We start from the raw sequence: 20025 nt of genomic DNA, 5'->3' as shown, positions 1-20025 counted from the left end.
CTTTGCTGAAGCTATGCAGGCAAGTGTGGCAACTGTTTTACAAACAAGATCCAAGAAATAGCGATAAGTTGAATGATCATTATTCTGCCTTTGCTGGTGGCTTTTGAGAGAATTGGACAATGCCACAGATGTCCCTGCTTTTCTTCAAATAGTCGGAGAGTCATACAGCACACAAACAGGTCCTTCGACCCACCACGTCAATGCTGACAACAAATACCATTATTTACTAATCCCATTTACCAACATTTGGTCCATAGCCTAATATCATTGAATCATAAAGTGCAGAAGAAGGCCTTTCAGCCCATCAAGTCTGCACCGACATGTGAGAAACACCTGACCACCCACCTAATCCCAACTACCAGCACTTGACCCACAGTCTTGAGCTGTGCCAAGACTTTTTGAAGGATGTGAGGCAGCCCGCCTCTACCACCCTCCCAGGCAGCGCATTCCAGGTGGTCACCACCCTCTGGGTACAAAGGTTTCTCCTCACATCCCACCTTAATCTCCTGGCCCAAACCTTGAACCTATGTCTCCTCGCGACTGACCCTTTGACTAAGGGGAACAGCTGCTCCTTTTCTGCTCTGCCCGTGCCTTTCATAATCTTGTACACCTCAACCAGGTCAGTCTTCTCTGCTCCAATGAAAACAACCCAAGCCTATCAGAGGGACCTGGGTGTCCTTGTGCAGGAATCTCAAGGAGTCAGTTTGCAGGTACAGCAGGTAATTAAGAAGGCAAATGGAATTCTGTTCTTCATTGCTGGAGGGATGGAGTTTAAAAACAGTGAGGTTATGTTGCAGCTGTATAAGGTGCTGCTGAGGCCACGCATGGAGTACTGTGTACAGTTTTGGTCTCCTTACTTGAGAAAGGATATACTGGCATTGGAGAGTGTGCAGAGGAGATTCACTAGGTTGATTCCAGAGTTGAGAGGGTTGGCTTATGAGGAGAGACTGAGTAGACTGAGACTATATTCATTGGAATTCAGAAGAATAAAGGGGAGATCTTACAGAAACATATAAGATTATGAAGGGAATAGATAAGATAGAAGCAGGGAAGTTGTTTCCACTGTTGGGTGAAACTAGAAGTAGGAGCATGGCCTCAAAATAAGGGGGAGCAGATTTAGGATTGAGTTAAGGAGGAACTTCTTCACACAAAGGGTTATGGATATATGGAATTCCCTGCCCAGTGAAGCAATTGAGGCTACCTCATTGAATGTTTTTAAGGCAAGGATAGATAGATTTTTGAACAATAAAAGAATTAAGGGTTATGGTGAGCAGGTGGGTATGTAGAGCTGAATCCATGAAAAGATCAGCCATGATCTTATTAATTGCAGAGCAGGCCTGAGGGATCAGATGGCCTACTCCTGCTCCTAGTTCTTATGTTCTCATTTATGTTCTTATCCATTCACTCCTCATAACTTAGATGTTCCACCCCAGGCAGCATCCAGGTGAATCTCCTCTGTACCCTCTTCAGCACAAGAACATCCTCCCTCTAATGTGGCAACCAGAACTGCGCATAATGCTCCAGCTGTGGCCTTGCCAAAGTGCTCTACAGCTCCAACATGACTTCACTGCTTTTGTAATCTATGCCTCAAGTGATAAAGGCAAGTGTCCTATATGCACATATGGGAGTTTGTATATTCTCCTTGTGTCTGCGTGGGTTTCCTCCGGGTGCTCCGGTTTCCTCCCACAGTCCAAAGATGTGCAGGTTAAGTGGATTGGCCATGCTAAAATTGCCCCTTGGTGTCCTGAGATGTATAGGTTAGAGGGATTAGTGGGTAAATATGTAGGGATATGGGGATAGGTCCTGGTGGGATTGTGGTTGGTGCAGACTTGATGGGCCAAATGGTCTCTTTCTGCTCTGTAGGGTATTTATGATCTATCTATCTATGATATGCCTTTTACACCACACTACTAACATAGAGTCATAGAGGCTTACAACACGGAAACAAGCCCTTCAGCCCAACATGTCTGTGCAGCCCTTTTTATTTAACACTAAGCATGTCCTTGGTGATTTAAATGCTCATCCAGATGCTTCTTAACTGTTGACAGAGTACTTGCCTCTACCACCCTCACGGGTAGCGTGTTCCATATTTCCACTACCCTCTGTGCCATGGAAGCCTCAGTTTAACACTGCCAGGGGCTAAGACCTCCCACTATATTTTTATGCAATATATCATCATGGCTACTTCCTAAAATATTAAAAACAGGACAAAGAAATGCTAAAAAGTCTGAAGCTACGTCAAATTGTAACCCTCAACAAAAAAAATTCTGGCAGTTTGACAGAAGTTGATGCCTCGTTATCTCTGAAGAGACATAACCACCCTATGAAAGAGCAGAGTGAATGACACAAAGGCCATTTACATTTCAAAAGCCAGGTCTGGTCACAGGGATCTCCTAGTCTGCTAGCACAAAGGATTGTGCAACCTGCTTTCAAATTCTTAATGGTCGGAACACTAGCAATCTCAGGAACCCAGAAAGAAGAATTTACGCCCCTGGGTAAAGCCAAAGTGGAGAGGTGGGAGTCAAGTCACATGACTCCCCCACCCCAGCTGGGGGAACTAGTTACACTATCTTGCTGGACTACAAGATAATCTGCCACTTTCTGTCGAGCAAACAACAGCTCAGAATAAGGGCTCGACTCCTGGTCACTATCTATGCAGTTTCTACTGCAATTTCCGAAATTCTATACCATTGCCGACAAGACTAATTCATCTTGGTTTACCCATTTTAACTTGGCAGTCGTTCGAACTGAACAATCCAGCATCATTCTTCTGATCTCGGTGATCTTTTTCAAATATTTAAAACATCTCCATTTTATTGAAAGTGTGCTCTGTCAGCGATCTCTGCAACTTCTTATTTCTCTGGCCGTATGGAGAATCTGCTCCTCTCTCCCTTTGACATGCCGGGTTTTTCCATCAGTTTCACCACAAGGTCCAGCCACCTTGATCGTGGTCCAAGGGATTGTTTGTAAAACTTTTTAAAGCTTTGGAACTTGCAGCCTGCAGTCTCTCAGTGCTCCCCACTTCACGAGGCAACTGGGAGAACCACACTGTCACCAGGATTGAATGCCAACACTCACCTCGGGTGAACAGCTACTTTTTTCTGGGGTCATAGAAACATAGAAACGAGAAGCAGGAGTAGGCCATTCGGCCCATCGAGCCTACTCTGCCATTCATCTTGATCATGGCTGATCATCGAATTCAATATCCTGATCCCCCCTTCCTCCGATATCCCTTGATCCCTTCAGCTCCAAGAGTTATATCTAATGTTTTCTTGAAATCACACAACATTTTGGCCTTAACTACATTTGGTAGTAGTGAATTCCAAACATTCGCCAACCCCTGGATGAAGAAATTTCTTCTCACCTCAGTTCTAAAAAGTTTACCCCTTATCCTCAAACTATGATTCCCAATTCTAGACTCCCCCAGCATTGGGGACATTCTTTCTGAATCTACCTTCTCTAATGCTGTTAGAGTTTTATAAGTTTCTGTGAGATCCCCTCTCACTCTTCTAAACTCCAGTGAATATAATCCTAACCAATTTAGTCTCTCCTCATACGACAGGCCTGCCATCCCAGGAATCAGCCGATAAACCTTCACTGTATTCCCTCTATAGCAAGATACGGACACCAAAACTGCGCATAATACTCTGGTTGTGGCCTCACCAATGCCCTATACAACTGCAGCAAAACATCTCTATCCCTATACGCAAATACTCTCGCTACGAAGGCCAACGTACCACTTGCCTTCTTTACTGCCTGCTGTAACTGTGTGCTTACTTTCAGTGACTGATGCACAAGGAATCTAGCATCATCTCATGCTCTAGCATTGCTGGCTGGTAAAGACATCCGTCTGCATTTAGGGAAGGCCCCCCCGCCGGTGAAAAGTTAAAGTCATAAAAGTGACATCTAAGCAACATGCACACATGCGAACTTAGACTTTCAAAAGTGTTTCTGTGTAGCTGCCAAGACTCCATATTCCTGTGTGAATTCCAGAGCAGCCAAAGTCCCTGGATACCGTTTCTATTCAAAGTGATTCAGTAATATGAACTCCTCACATGTTGTGCAACTGGATAGTTCCTCCTCCGGATTCACAAAGCAGCATTTCCGAGCAGACGACTTAAGCTGGCTTGTAATGTGTACTTAATTAGTCAGTCTCCATTGTGTATGTGTTGACTCGCGTACAATTTCTTTTGAGCTAAAAGTCCTGACAACTGCTGTGACAAGGCAGGAAAATTTGGTCCTGTCTGCGTGGAGCTCGGTTCTTGAAACAAGAGACAAGTATGCAAACACACTGAACTCCCATTTTGCAAAAAGATGCCTAATGATAACAAGAGAGCACACATTGAAACACAGGTTTGCTGTGACCTGAGCTATTGGCTAAAAGACAAAATGTTGCCAATCATTCACGGTTCTGGTTCCAAGTCAAACAATTTCTCAAATTCATGAATTATTTTATTCCATCGGATTTCCAGTGGTGAGTGTCTGGAATGAGCTGCCAGAGATAGTAGTAGACGCAGGTACAATGTTGTCTTTTAAAAAGCATTTGGACACTTACTTGAGTATACGAGGATATTGAGTAAATGCAGGCAAGTGGGACGAGCTTAGTGGTAAATAAAAGGGGTGGCATGGACAAGTTGGGCCGAAGGGCCTGTTTCCATGCTGTAAACCTCCATGATTCTATGACTCAGAACATTGGGCAGGATTTTCTGGCCTCATGCGTCCTGAAACCATAAAATCCCGCCTGTGGTCAAAGGACCTTTCCTTGGTCTGTCCTCGTCCATTCCGATTCCCATGGCAGGCGGGCCAGTAAAATTCCGGCCAATATTTCAAAATCCAGTTGAGATCTGTGGTAGCATCTTCAGAATAATAAGCATGGTATAAACAATGTTATCAGTGGGTCACAGAGTGCAACTGTGGAGGTGGGTTAGAAATATTATGCAGGTGCCAATCTAAAATGGCTGCTATATTTGGGGTGTCCAAAGTTAGCAGGCAGGTAGAGCAAGCAATCAGGAGGGCAAAGGGCACACTGGCCTTTTTTCAAGGAGACTGGAGCACAAGAATAATGCTATAATTCAACAAAGAGTGAGGGAGGGCATCCCAGAAACAGCACCAGGCACACCTAAAAATGGACATGAAGGTGCAATAAGCAAAGAACAAAGAAAATTACAGCACAGGAACAGGCCCTTCGGCCCTCCAAGCCTGCACCGACCATGCTGCCCGACTAAACAAAAACCCCGTACCCCTCCGTGGACCGTATCCCTCCAATCCATCCTATTCATGTATTTGTCAAAATGCCTCTTAAAAGCCACTACTGTATTCGCTTCCACTACCTTTCCTGGCAGTGAGTTCCAGGCACCCACCAACCCCTTTGTAAAAAACTTGCCTCGTACGTCTCCTTTAAACTTTACCCCTCGCACCTTAAACCTGTACCCCTTAGTAATTGACTCTTCCAGGGCCATTTGCATGCCAAACAGCAGAAACAGCACAAGAAGGCTATGTGATCCCATAACCAAAGGATGAGATTGAATCTTGGCAGTCCTGCTACACCCAATCGTGAATGGTGCTGACAACTAAAGAATTCACTGGGGAAGGTGACTCCACAGATATCCCCATCCCCAATAGGGTGGCACAGTGGTTAGCACTGCTGCATCATAGCACCAGGGATCTGGGTTCAATTCCAGCCTCAGGTCACTGTGTGGAGTCTGCACATTCTCCCTATGTCTGCATGGATTTCCTTTGGGTGCTTTGATTTCCTCCCACAGCTCAAAAATGTGCAGGGTAGGTGGATTGGCCAGGCTAAATTGACCCTAGTATCAGGGGATTAGCAGGGTAAATATGTGTGGGGTTACAGGGATAGGACCTGCTCACTGACGCTCAAGTCCAGGTTCTGTCGCTGAATTTGTGATTTTATTAGCATCTTGACCCAAACATGGACAAAAGAGCTGAATGCCAGAGGTGAGGTGACATCATTTGATCAAGTGTGGCATCAAGAAGCCCTAGCAAAACTGGAATCAATGGGAACCAGGGAGAAAATTTCCACTGGTTGGAGTCGTACCTGGCACAAAGGAAGATGGCTGTTGGAGATCAATCATCTCAATCCCAGGACATTACTGCAGGAGTTCACCAGGGTCGTGTCCTAGGCCTAACCATCTTCAGCTGCCTCATCAATGATCCTCCTTCCAATGTAAGGTCAGAAGTGGGGATGTTCACCAATGATTGCACATTGTTCAGCACCATTCATGACTCTTCAGATACTGAAGCAGTCCATGTCCGAATGCAAAAAGATCGGGACAGTATTCAGGCCTGGGCTAACAAATGGAATGTGACATTTGTGCCACACAAGTGCCAGGCAATGACCATTTTCAACAAGAGAGAACCTAATCATCTCCCCTTTACATTCCATGGCATTACCATCATTGTATCTCCCTCGTCCATCAATATCCTGGGAGTCACTGTTGACCACAAATTGAACTAATTGATCTACTCATTCTCTTATTTCTTCTGTTCCTCAATCTCCAGGTGAACTTTCCCTATCTGCCTGCCACAGGAATCACAGTGAGCGAGGGGTGGACCATGGGAAGGTCTGTTGGACTTGGGTGGGATTTTCCGGTTTTGGGGCCAGAAAATCCTGCCCCTCATGTCCAAAATGTGTAGGACGCAAATAGTGTAAAAAGAATTTATTAGACTTCATTCTGAGGGGGGCGGGGGGGGGTGGTCAATAAGTATAGTCTGCAGGGAGTGATAAAGAAAGTTATGAATGGTTCATGAATAAACATCTAAGATCACTCTTCATATTACAGTGCAAATTCTGGCTGTTTTCAGCTCATTATTGTTACCTCTGCAACTAACTGAGAAACAAGCAGTATTTGGAAGTGGAAGCTATTGAGAGGGTGCAGAGGAGATTTACAAGGATGTTGCCTGGATTGGGAGGCATGCCTTAGGTTGAGGGAGCTCGGTCTCTTCTCCCTGGAGAGTCAGAGGTTGAGAGGTGACCTGACAGAGGTGTATAAAATGTTGAGAGGTATAGATAGGGTGGATTCTCGGAGGCTATTTCCCAGGGCTGAAATGGTCGCTACGAGAGGACACAGGTTTAAGGTGCTGTGGAGTAGGTACAGAGGAGATGTCAGGGGTAAGTTTTTCACTCAGAGGGTGGTGAGTAAGTGGAATCGGCTGCCATCGGTGGTGGTAGAGGCGAACTTGCTGGGGTCTTTTAAGAGACTTTTGGATGAGTACATGGGATTTAGTGGGATTGAGGGTTATAGATAGGCCTGGTAGGTATGGATATGATCGCTGCAACTTGTGGGCCGAAGGGCCTGTTTGTGCTGTAGCATTCTATGTTCTATTTTCATTGCTGTTTTTAGACTGTTGGAATTTGTTATTTTATCTGTTCCTTATGTTTCTCCGGCAGTTAGCTTCCCAATAATAGATTGGTCCAGCTGCCTCTCACTGGATTCCTGGGGGTACACTTCTCCACCCAAAACATTGGCACAAGACGTGTGACAAACATAACATTAGGGATTTGAATGGCTCCTGAAAAAAATGTTACCCTGACATTTTTAATGCACGATCAAGATGTTTAGCATGGCAAGGTGGTCAGAATTTCTGATATGTACACCAAACAAAGTTTATTCATTAGTCACAAGTAGGCTTACATTAACATTGCAATAACGTTACTCTGAAAATGCCCTAGTCGCCACACTCTGGCACCTGTGGGAGAATTTAGTAGAGCTAATGCACCTAACTAGCACGTCTTTCGGACATTGGGAGGTAACCGGAGCGCCTGGAAGAAATCCATGCAGACACAGTGAGAATGTGCAGACTCCACACAGACAGTGACCAGAGTGGGGAATTGAACCCGGGTCCCTGGTGCTGTGAGACAGCAGTGCTAACCACTGTGCCACCGTGCAGCCCAGTGCAGCTTAGTGGAGGAGAGCAGACTAGCTATATATTCTGAGAATTCCTTCCCCCACAACAGTGAGTAAAAGCTTCTAAGTTGTATGAGGGCATTGCAGTGCACACAACAAATATTTAAAGGCACATTTTTGGACCAGCAATTTATTGACTTGAGCACCAAAGCTAATGATGTTTATAAATTAACTGAAGCAAGGAAGGCAGATGGTGAAGCGAAACAAGAAATTCAATAATGGCTGTCAGAGCAATGTGCATTCCGGTCACTTTCCAGGTGTCCCCGCTTATCGGCCAACTCCGGATTTACCATCTAATTAGGGATGGTGGGCAGGTTGAGGAACAGGGAGAGCCAATCGGTACACTGTCAGCCTTTGCAGCAGCTAGGGTGTCAGTGTGCTGCTGGGACGGGAGCCAACCAATCGGTGCGCTGCTGGGATGGGAGCCAACCAATCGGCGGGCTGCTGGGACGGGAGCCAATCAATCGGCGGGCTGCTGGGACGGGAGCCAACCAATCGGTGCGCTGCTGGGATGGGAGCCAACCAATCGGCGGGCTGCTGGGACGGGAGCCAACCAATCAGTGCACTGCTGGTACGGGAGCCAACCAATCAGTGCGCTGCTGAGACGGGAGCCAATTGGCACACTGCCGGGATGGGAGCCAATCGGTGGGCTGCTGGGAGGGGAGTCAGCCAATTGGCGGGTTGCTGGGATGGGAGCCAATCAGCGGGCTGCTGGGACAGCAGCCAATCAGCACACTGCTGGGTTGGGAGCCAATCGGCAAGCTGCTGGGACGGGATCCAATCGGCGGGCTGCTGGGATGGAGGCCACAAGGGAGGAGTGGGGAAAAACCCCTTTGTGAAAAGGCTGAGGGAACAGGCAGCCATATTTGTTCGGCGAACACTGTCTGGCAGAGAAGTCTCTGGGAGCTGGCCTTGCCCTGGCGTGCCTCTGCCACCGGATCCCCTCAATTATGCCACGTGTGTTTATTTTCTTGCCGCCGTGACATTCTGCTTTGTTGGCATCTCCTCTTTTTACGAATGCCCTGCCAGCTGCAGTTGTAAATGCGCCTAGTTTGGGGGCGTTTAAGAGATCTGTGGATAGGTTTGTGGACGAAATGGGATTGGTTTAGATTAGTGGGTTAGTGTTGTTTTTTTTTTAAAAGCTGGTCGGCGCAACATCGTGGGCCGAAGGGCCTGTTCTGCGCTGTAATGTTCTATGTTCTATGTTCTATGTTCCTCTTGGTAGCCAAGGTTCTGCCAAGGCTTGGGGTCTACATGACACTACCAAAGTTGAATTACCCTTGAAACTGCTACTAATTGCCCAGTTAACAAGCTTAATTGGCTGCCTGCTGCTGTGAGGTGGCCTGCAGTCGCTGCGTTCGAGCTGCCTGTGGAAAAAGAACATGTCGGGGGAGATGACACAATGCATTTGTCTCTGATTTTGTTCATCCCCAGCTGTCAAAATCCTTCTCCAAGGGCTTCTTCCTCTTATCTCTCTCTCTCCGTTCACAGGTCTCGCCCGCCTCGCTAATTCATCGCTGTTTCCAGCATTTTCTGTTTGTGCTCACAAACGTGCCGTCCATCAGCCAGTGAGCACCGTGCACGAGCAGCTCTCGATCACAGTAAATAGCTTCACATGGGTTAAAATATAAACCGCAATCTCCTCTGTTTGTTTAATGGGATGAGTGGATTGATAACCTGCTACACTACACTCAATTAGAAAGGGGCAGGAAAGGCTTGTTTATCACTCTGAATATCCAATTCACAGACCTGACAACAGTTGTGACAATAGTCAGTCACCAATCAATTGAGGTCTTATAAAATAGCTGCACAGTCAGTAAATCTATCACTACATGTTACCTGAGGCATTTTGTCTCACATATTCGGTTTATAATAAGAACATAAGAAATAGGAGCAGGAGTAGGCCATCTGGCCCTTCGAGCCTGCCCCGCCATTCAATAAGATCATGGCTGATCTGAAGTGGATCAGTTCCACTTTCCTGCTTTCTCCCCATAACCCTTGATTCCCCTGTCTATCAGAAACAATTATCCCAGAAACAATTATCCCACTGATTCTAGAACAGCTTCTTCCCTGCTGCCGTCAGCCTTCTGAATGGAGCTGCCGTGCATTAAGTTGATCTTTCACTGCACCCTAGCTATGACTGTAACACTGCATTCTGCACTCTCTCCTTTCCTTCTCTATACTCTGTCTGTATAGCGCGCAAGAAACAATACTTTTCACTGTATGTTAATACAAGTGACAATAATAAATCAAATTTAACTCACCATCAGCCTGAAAGGGCACCATTAAGAGACATGCATGATTAAACGCTAAGGGAAAAAGGAAATCTCAGAATCCCTGCAGGTTTGACTTGTAACAGGGTATAATTGTGATATTATTTGTTTTAAAATCTCACAGCCACTCAGGCCTGACAAGCTGAAAGCCTAGACTTTGCTTCAGTAATTGATTGCAAAGGTCAGAAACATTTTCAATAAGGGGTCTAAAGCAAAGTGCCTGTAAAGAAGGTCCATTATGTGTCGGTTGCTGACTTCAATTTACTTATTTTATCCAACTGAAAACCTCACGGAAGTCTTTCCCATGATTGCGCTCATTTTCTTTCAAGAAAGAAAATGTCAGGCGCTCAATAGATATGAGGATTTATTACTTTTTTCCACTACACTCTGGGGAGGATATTCAATCTCTTTCTGAGGCCCCGGCTGTGGCAGGGGTTGAATAGGTTTCTTGAGGGCAGCTCTATACAGAGGCTATTTTGGAAGAAAATGAGGAGATTTTCTCATCTTTTCTCCATCTTTATTTACCTGGTCTGGCCGACATGGGCAGCATAGTGGCACAGTGATTAGCACTGCTACCTCACAGCGCCAGGGACCCAGGTTCGATTCCCGGCTTGGGTCACTGTCTGTGTGCAGTCTGCACATTCTCCCTGTGTCTGCGTGGGTTTCCTCAGGTGCTCCAGTTGCCTCCCACACTCCAAAGATGTGCAGGTTAGGTGGATTGATCATGGTAAGTTGCCACTTAGGGTCAGGGGGACTAGTAGGGTAAATACGTGGGGTTACGGGGATATGGCCTGGGTGGGATTGCAGTCGCTACAGACTCGATGGGCCAAATGGCCTCTTTCTGCACTGTAGGGATTCTCTGATTCAATGATATGTGACTCCCCAGACCCACAGCAGTGTGGTTGGACTCTTAGTCATTCTCAGGGGCAATTAAGGATGGGCAACAAATCTTGCCAGGCCAATGCTGCCCACATTCCATTAAATAATGAAATCCACCCCCTGGCCCAGTAAACACTGAAATAGAAAGAGGTAAAGAACCATATCAGCAATGGTTTTTGGTCTCCTAATGCAGAACATACAAACATACGCATTAGGAGCAGGAGTAGGCCATTCAGCCCCTTCAGCCTGTTCCAGCATTCAACATCTGATGGCCGACCTGGCTGTCGTTTTAGCCCCACATTCCCGGCTATCCCCAATAACCTTTCACCCCTTGGTTAATCACAAATCCATCCCGCTCTGCCTTCAAAATATTCAAAGCCTCTGCTTCCACTGCCTTTTGAGGAAGAGAGTTCCAGAAGCTCTGACCCTGAGAGAGAAAACATTTCTCCTCAATCTGTCTGAAGTGAGCGACCCCTTATTATTTTTGAACAGTGGCCCCCAGTTCTAGATTATCCCACAAGAGGAAACATCCTCTCCACATCCAGCCTGTCAACACCCCTCAGGATCTGAGAGGTTTCGATCAGTGAAGGCATTCTTGCTTAAATTGTACAGGATTACTAGAAAAGTTTTTCACACAGTTGCTGTGTTTTGTGCATTACAGCAGTGACTGCATTTCAAAAGACCTTCTTTGGTTAGAACATAGAATCCCAACAGTGCAGAAGGAGGCCATTCGGCCCATCGAGTCTACACAGACCGCACTCCCAACCAGGCCCTATCCCCATAACCCTAGACATTTACTCTCTTGGTTCCCCTGACACTAAGGGGCAATTTAGCATGGCCAATCCACCTAACCTGCACATCTTTAGGCTGTGGGAAGAAACTGGAGCACCTGGAGGAAACCCACGGTTGTAAAGGACTTTGGGACATGCTGAGGAAAAGCAGATTTTACACATTCCTCAATCAAAGCTTCCTGGTCTTTGTTCCCCTCAACACACAGCATTAAGCAACCGTGTAAATCTTCAGTGTATCTAGCTTGAGTGACCATGTTAATCAGGAAAGCATATAAACCTCATAATCCAATAGAAATTTTGTGTTAAAAAAAATCCCATTTCCTTCCTCAGATTAATCCAGTCATGCTGGAAAGGTCATCAACCTGAAATATTTCTCCCTCCACTAGAATCATAGAATCCTACAGTGCTAAAATAAGCTATTCGGCCCATCGAGTCGGTACTGACAACAATCCCACCAGGCCCTATCCCTGTAACCACACGCATTTACCCTGCTAATTCCCCTGACACTAAGGGGCAATTTAGCAAGGCCAATCAACCTAACCCACACATTGTTGAACTGTGGGAGGAAACCAGAGCACTTGGAGGAAATCTGCACAGACACAGGGAGAATGTGCAAACTCCACACGGACAGTGATCTGAGGCCAGAATTGAACCTGGGTCCCTGGCGCTGTGAGGCAGCAGTGCTGACCACTGTGCCACCACACCTGCTGAGCACTTCCTTCATGTTTACACATACCTGTGCAGGGTCCATATCATTGAGCATGACGATTGACGTACAGTGATAGTCCAAGACAAGTCTCCAGAAGTCCTTCACAGTGTTTGGTAAGGGATGTTGGGTAACAATGAAAGCTGAAGGTTGCTTATAACTCTGTAAGGAGGAAGCAAGAGTTAGGTTGGTACGACAGTTCATAAGTCCAAAAGTTCATAAGATATAGGAGCAGAATTAGGCCACGTGTGTCCACTCCGCCAATTGATCATAGCTGATATGCACCTCATCCCCATTTTCCTGTCTTCTCCCCATAACCCTCCAACCCATTACCAATTAAAAATCTGTCCAACTCCTCCTTAAATTTATTCACTGTCCCAGCACCCACTGCACTTTGGGGTGGCGAATTCCACAGATTTACCCTTTGGGAGAAGTAGTTTCTCCTTAACTCTATTTTAAATTCGCTAGTCCTTATCCTAAGACCTAGTGAAGATACATTCCCAATTCTACCAGCAGTACATATCGGAAAGCTGATTGTGTTAACATAACCCCCAACTTTCTAATCGCTGCTGACATCCGGGCATTGAAAGGTTTTCATTCTCCAGTACTGCTAAAATAGGAGCTGGAACTTTCCAAATAGCTAAGGGGTGAATGACAGATACAGGATGGCACTGAGTCACTCATACCAGGAAGCTCCCAGCTTCAGGCCTCAACTTGTTAATCCCCAATCAACAGTTGGGCAAGGCCATATTTATTGTCCACCTCAATAGATTTTGTTGTGAAAATAATTTTTGCCAGTGGTTATTTGCCAGGCCGACTGGGAGGAGATCAGGAAAAGGAATCACGATGAGTCAACCACGTAATGTAAGGGTTGAACCATGTATAGGACAGTGCAGGAACGGGTGGAATGTGCCCTTCCCAGAATTATATTACTTAACCATCGTCCTGGGACAGGCCCAGATGTCATTCACTGTATTTCTGATTTGTGGATAAAGCAAATGGAATGTGTGAATGTGTGTGTGTGTATGTGAATGTGCGTGAGTGTGTACGTGTGTGTGTGTATGTGTGTGTGAATGTGTGTGTGTGTGTGAATGTGTGTGTGTGTGAATGTGTGTGTGTGTGTATGTGTGAGTGAATGTGTGTGTGAATGTGTGTGTGTGTGAATGTGTGTGAGTGTGTACGTGTGTGTGAATGTGTGTGTGTGCGAATGTGTGAATGTGTATGTGTGTGTGTATGTGTGTGTGAATGTGTGTGTGTGTGTATGTGTGAGTGTGTGTATGTGTGTGTGTGAGAGTGTGTATGTGTGTGTGAATGTGTGTGTGTGTGAATGTGTGTGTGTGCAAATGTGTGATTGTGTGTTGTGTGTGTGTATGAATGTGTGTGTGTGTGAATGGGTGTGTGTGTGAATGTGTGTGTGAATGCATGCGTGTGAATGTGCGTGTGTGAATGTGTGTGAATGCGTGCATGTGCATGTGAATGTGTGTGTGAATGTGTATGACTGTGTGTGTGTGTGAATGGGTGTGTGAGAGTGTGTGTGTGTGTGTGTGTGTATGTGTGTGTGTCTGTGTGAATGAGTGTGTGTGTGTGTATGTGTATGTGTGTGTGAGTGTGTGTGGGTGCACACATGCCTGGGAGGGTCGGAAGTTGATTGGGGGAGGAGAGATTAGAAGTCCCAGTGGTCCTGGGAGAAGTCTCGAGGGTGGGTAGGGTGTAGTGTGAGGGTGAGTGGGAGGGTATGAAATCAGGAGAGAGGTGGGGGTGGTAGGGTTGGAGATTGAGGGCTAAGGGGAGGTGAATGGGTCAGAGGTCTGGGGGGGGCGGTGGGTCAAGACTACTGGTCAGGTTGGGTCAAAGGGCAGTGGGGGATGGGGGGGCAACATCAGGGTGGGTGATTGGGTCATGACCCTGGGTTGGGGAGGGTGGTCGGGCCATGTCCGCATGTCAGGGGGAGCAGGGGTGTGATCGGCTTGGGGATGGGGACTGATCAGTTGTGCCTGTGGGTGGTGCTGTAGTCAGGGCTGAGGGTTCTGGGGTGTGGGACATGAAGGAGGGGGCGGTGGTGTCCCATACGTGGATCAGTCTGTGTGCTTCTAATATTGACCCAGAAGTTAGTTTAACTCTAACTTTTTCTGGCTAACTCCTGGTGTAACCACGGTGAAACCATCCAAGGATAACTGATGGGATTTTACGGCCTCGCTCATCCCAGAACCGTAAACTCCCACCCGAGGTTAATGGACCTTTCCATGGTCTGCCCCTCACCCAATTAAGGGTAGGCAAGAAAATGTAGCCACCCCAAACCAGCAGAAGGAAATTCAACCAGCTAGAACAGCTCCTGCAAGACACGAGAAGCACCTAGACATGGTTTACATGGAGGCTGGGGGACAGATCTGTTGGATCTTATTACAAGTTTATAGGTGTCCAGATCACCAACAACCAGTCCTGGTCCCCCACATGTTGATTCTATAGTTAAGAAAGTCTTTCTTTGAAGACTAAGGAAATTTGGCAATGCCCACTATGACTAACTTTTATAGATGCACCATAGAAAGCATTCTTTCTGGTTGTATCACAGCTTGGTATGGCTCCTGCTATGCCCAAGACCACAAGAAACTACAAAGGGCCACAAACAAAGCATCACACAAACCAGCTTCCCACCCATTGACACTGTCTACACTTCCAGCTGCCGTGGAAAAGCAACCAGCATAATTAGGGACATCACACATCCCAGGCATTCTCTCTTCCAGCTTCTCTCATCAGGAAAAAGATACAAGAGTCGGTTGTCACGTATAACTAACTCAACAGCAGCTTCTTCCCTGCTGCCATCAGACTTTTCAATGGACCTATCATATATTAAGCTGATCTTCCTCTGCACCCTAGCTATGACTGTAACACTACTTTCTGCACCCTCTTCTTTCCTTCTCTATGTACTTTGTCTGTATAGTGTGCAAGAAACAATATTTTACACTGTATATCAATACATGTGACAATAATAAATCAAATTGGGAGTCAAATTTTTCAGCAAACAAGTTGACAGTTCACAATTGCTGGACAAAATTCAAGAAGCTACACTAAGAGGTGCTGACTTTGATAAATTCATGCTCCAAATGGTGGTAGAGAAAAGTTCACATTAAATGATGCTAGGTTGTTGTCAAGCACATTCACTTGTTTTGTGTGTAAGACATCTCTCATTGGAATCAATGCGTTTGACTAAAATGCCTTTGCCCTCGTCATGCCTGTAATAAATCAACAATTTCTACTGAACCACATTGTTTTAACAATATAGGATTAGCACTCGTGATCTGTGAACTGCTATTCCAGTATTGTAACCACTGAACCTCTGCACATCATGAGAACAATTTAAAATGTTACTTCAAGGCCAATCAATTAAATATTTAATGGAAACAAGGAACAGAAAACGCAGCATTGCGCTCGCTGTCTTTTGATAAGCCTCGTTATTGGAATAACGTCAATTACTCACATCCATTAGCGCGGCGTTGATGTAATTGCTACTTTCGCCATCTATTGTGATCAGGAACGGGAGGCATCTGTCTGGTGGAAGGACGTCCATGCACCGATTCTTCTCGTGGTTTCGTGGTAGAAGTGCTATACTGCAGTCCTCCACTCGCAGTGTTGGCGTCACCATGTTCAGAGTCTGATTGAAGAAAGATGACAAAAGAATGTTTCTAATCTTACAGAATAACAAGGCCCGAGAAAAGCTCATTCCATCTCTCAATCTTTATTCTTCTGACAAATGACTTAGAGCCGTAGGAAAGTTATAGCACAGAAGGAGGCAATTCGGCTCATCTTGTCTTCTCATGAATTCTAGCGAAATACTCAAAAGGTAAAACCTCAGCAATCAACATCAAAATGATTATTATGGGATGCTTCACAAATATGGCATCTGAACCAAGTGTTTTTTTTAATTCAGATCTCACACGTCAGGCTGTACCACTTGTCCACTGTTGCTGTTGGTTTTGGAAAATGCCTCATCTAATTTTGCTCCAATTTTTCACCTTGAACTTTCCCTGATACATCCATTTTCACCATTAATAATTGTTCGCTGGGTGGCGTATGTGAGATGTCGAAGATGACTGACCATCACCCACCACCAGCCCCACCATCACTCCCATCTCACCTGCCTAGCATCATTTTCCAACCACTTTAATCAGATAAATAGAACTTCATGTCCTCCTTGTTGCAATCTCGATGGCTCGATAAATAGCCTCCTTGCCAGGTCACACAGAACCAGCAATTCATTTCCAATTTGATAGTTATTTCCTTCTGTACAGATACACCTGTCAGCATGATGGCACAGTGATTAGCCACAGTGTTGCATCACGGCACCAGGGACCCAGGTTTGATTCCCATCTTGGGTCACTGACAGTGTGGAGTCTGCACGTTCTCTCTGTGTCTGTGTGGGTTTCCTCTGGGTGCTCCGGTTTCCTCCCACAGTCTGAAAGATGTGCCGGTTAAGGGGATTGGCCATGCTAAATTCTCCCTCAGTGTACCCGAACAGGTGCCGAAGTGTGGCGACTAGGGGATTGTTATAATAACTTCATTGTGGCGTTATTGTAAGCCTTACTTGTGACCCTAATAAATAAACTTTAAAACCTGCCATCTCCCTCCTTTCTTTACACTCAGACCAGGAGTTGAGTGGAAGCTGCATTCTCTCTGACCATTACACTGGCTGTTGGTGTTGAGTGTGTGCCATCACCCTGTTTCCTTTGCCCATCGTTGGAATAATTGAGATTGGCATACACTGTGTCAAAACCCAAAACGAGAATCATCCGTCCTCGTTCTAAAAGCGTAAGCTCTACTGAACTATATCAGATTCTAACAAATAACCCCAACTGCACGATTAAATGGACTTGTGATTTGTCTCACCCACCTTAATCTTAACAAGGCCAGTTGTATTTGGCGCTGGCTTGACAATGAACAGGTAAATATGCTGTCTATTATCAGAGATTGAGACATATCAATAATATCTCACTTCTTTGCCACCATCACTAACCACACCTCGCCAACTGAAGGCACCCTACTCCCACAGAGTTTTTTTAGATACTGAAGCATGTTCTTTAACTATATGAAATTTTTTGAATCAGACTTGAACTTCAAACAATAGAACCATAGAAAAGTTATAGCACAGAAGGAGGCCATTCGACCCATCTTGTCCATGCCAGCTTGAAGACACCTTCCTAATCCCACCTTCCTTCACCCAGCCCATAGTGCTGCACCTTAAGGCACTTGAGGTGGAGATCCAGCTACTTTTTAAAGGAGTTTAAGGTCTCTGCTTCTACTACCAACTCGGACAATGAATTCCAGACACTGACCACCCTTTGTGTATAAAGTTTTTTCCTCATGTTTCCTCGATACCTACTGCCACCTATCTTGAATCTATATCCCCTGGCTCTTGAATTTCATCCTGTCCACTCTACCTCTGCCCCTCAATTTTGTACACCTCCATCAAGTCACCCCTTAGCCTTTTTTGTTCCAAGGAAAATAACCCCAACCTATCCAATCTGTCCTCTTGGCTACACCTTCCTACCCCGGCAACATTCTTGTAAACCCATTCTGCACTCTCTCCGGAGCAATTCCGTCCTTCCTGCAATATGGTGACCAGAACTGCACACAATACTCCAGTTGTGGCCTCACCACTGTTTTATATAATTCCAACATTATGGTTGGGATGTTTTAGCCAAGCTCGCCCCAAGGCCGAAAAATCACCCCCCAAGCTCAACTGACCTTTGCGTGGTTTGTGTCTTGCCCGCTATGATTCCCAATGGCGGGCAGGACAGAAAAATTCCACCCTACATCCTCACTTTTATTTTCTATACCTCTGCCAATGAAGGGGAGCATTCCATACTTAAATAGACCTGGAACTACTTGTATGACAGTGAGGTGAGTGTACCTTCACCATACGGTCTGCAGCATTGCAAGAGTGTGGCTTGCCACTATCACCTTCTCAAGGGCAAAGTAGGAATGGATGACAAGAACTGAGACAGTCAGATCCGGTGAGTGAATGTGCAATCTTCATTTGCAGGAAACCCCTTTTACATTGTTGGAAATGTGCATGCTTACCCTGTACTCCTCCTTTATTTGAGAGGAGTTCGTCTGTGGCTCCAGTTTGTTCATCTCGTAATACGCGGACCTGAGCTGAGAGGCTGGGATTGCCGTGTCGCCGCATAAGCAGGCCTCCAGGATGGCATCGTGGATGAACACATACTGCTCCTGTTGAGTTTGAGACGAGCGAAAGAGAGAGAGACAATGCAGCCAACTTTCAATCAAAGTGGAATCATTTTATGTGCAGGAATTAATGATTCAAGAAGCTCTTCCCAGCTGCATTTTCTGAGCACGAAGTTTAATGATTTGATGCTGAGTAAGGTGTGATTCATATCACACCAAATGATCTGGAAAGGTTTCAGTGTACATTAAGGAAAAACCACTGCACAATAATATCCTCAAACATACCCTGTCTGATTTTTCATTATCCGATCACTGTACTGCTAATTTCACACTCTTTTAACTATTTGACTGCTGAATGGTTTGTGTTTCTGACACACACCACAAATGAACATTTCGTACAGTGAAATATTGAAACCATTGCTTTCAGTCCTCAATGCACATTTCATTCGCTAGCGCCTGATTCCATCCCTCTCCCTGGCAAAAACGAATATTAAGCCAGTCTGTTCACAACCTTGGTACCTTATTGATCCCAGGATGAGCTCCAAACTCATAGCTATGCAAATGAAACTAAATACTAATACTAAACCAGCCTCCCCTCCATCGATTCTGTCTACACTTCTCACTGCCTCGGCCAGTCAGTATAATTAAAAACCCCATGCACCCCGGACATTCTCTCTTCCACCCTCTTCCGCTGGGAAAAAGGTACAAAAGTCTGAGGACACGTACAAACAACAAAAGAACTTTCTTTCCTGCTGCCATCAAACTTTTGAATGGACTTATCTTGCATTAAGTTGATCTTTCTCTACATCCTAACTTTCACTGTAACACTACATTCTACACTCTCTCGTTTTCTTCTCTATGAACAGTATGCTTTGTCCATATAGCGTGCAAGAAACAATACTTTTCATTGTATACTAATGCATGTGACAATAATAAATCAAATCAAATGCCACCTACTTCCATCTCTGTAAAGTTGCCTGACTCACCTCCTGCTTCAGCACTGAAGAAACCCTCATTCATGTCCTTCTTTACTTCAAGACTGGGCTATTCCAGTGCACTCCTGGCTGGTCTCCCACATTCTCCCCTTCGTAAACCTGAGGTCATCCAAAACTCAGCTGTCCGTGCCTTAACATGCAGTGAGTCCTGTTCCCCTATCACCCGTGTTGGCTTACACTGGCTCCTGGTTAGGCAACATTCTCATCCTTGTTTTCAAATCCCCCCATGGTCTCACCTCTCCCTACCTTTATAATCTACTTCAGCCCCACAACCCC

The 20025-nt window shown here is 45.6% G+C and overlaps 1 protein-coding gene across 8 annotated transcripts in view; it reads right to left on the bottom strand.

Moving 5' to 3' along the window:
• The window catches only part of LOC145346831 (receptor-type tyrosine-protein phosphatase mu), an 834856-nt gene that overhangs the window by 13791 nt on the left and 801040 nt on the right, over positions 1-20025 (bottom strand). For all 8 annotated transcript variants that reach the window (XM_080194637.1, XM_080194638.1, XM_080194639.1 and 5 more), the window contains 3 exons: positions 18650-18799; positions 16050-16223; positions 12605-12736 (listed from right to left, as the gene is read on the bottom strand). In XM_080194637.1, the coding sequence (XP_080050763.1) occupies positions 12605-12736; positions 16050-16223; positions 18650-18799 (456 nt within the window). The remainder of the gene's footprint in view (positions 1-12604; positions 12737-16049; positions 16224-18649; positions 18800-20025) is intronic.

This window comes from Carcharhinus amblyrhynchos, chromosome 8 (genome assembly GCF_965287045.1).
Source record: "Carcharhinus amblyrhynchos chromosome 8, sCarAmb.v2.hapA, whole genome shotgun sequence".
Lineage (NCBI taxonomy): Eukaryota > Metazoa > Chordata > Chondrichthyes > Carcharhiniformes > Carcharhinidae > Carcharhinus > Carcharhinus amblyrhynchos.
This window is presented reverse-complemented; position numbering and strand designations above follow the sequence as displayed.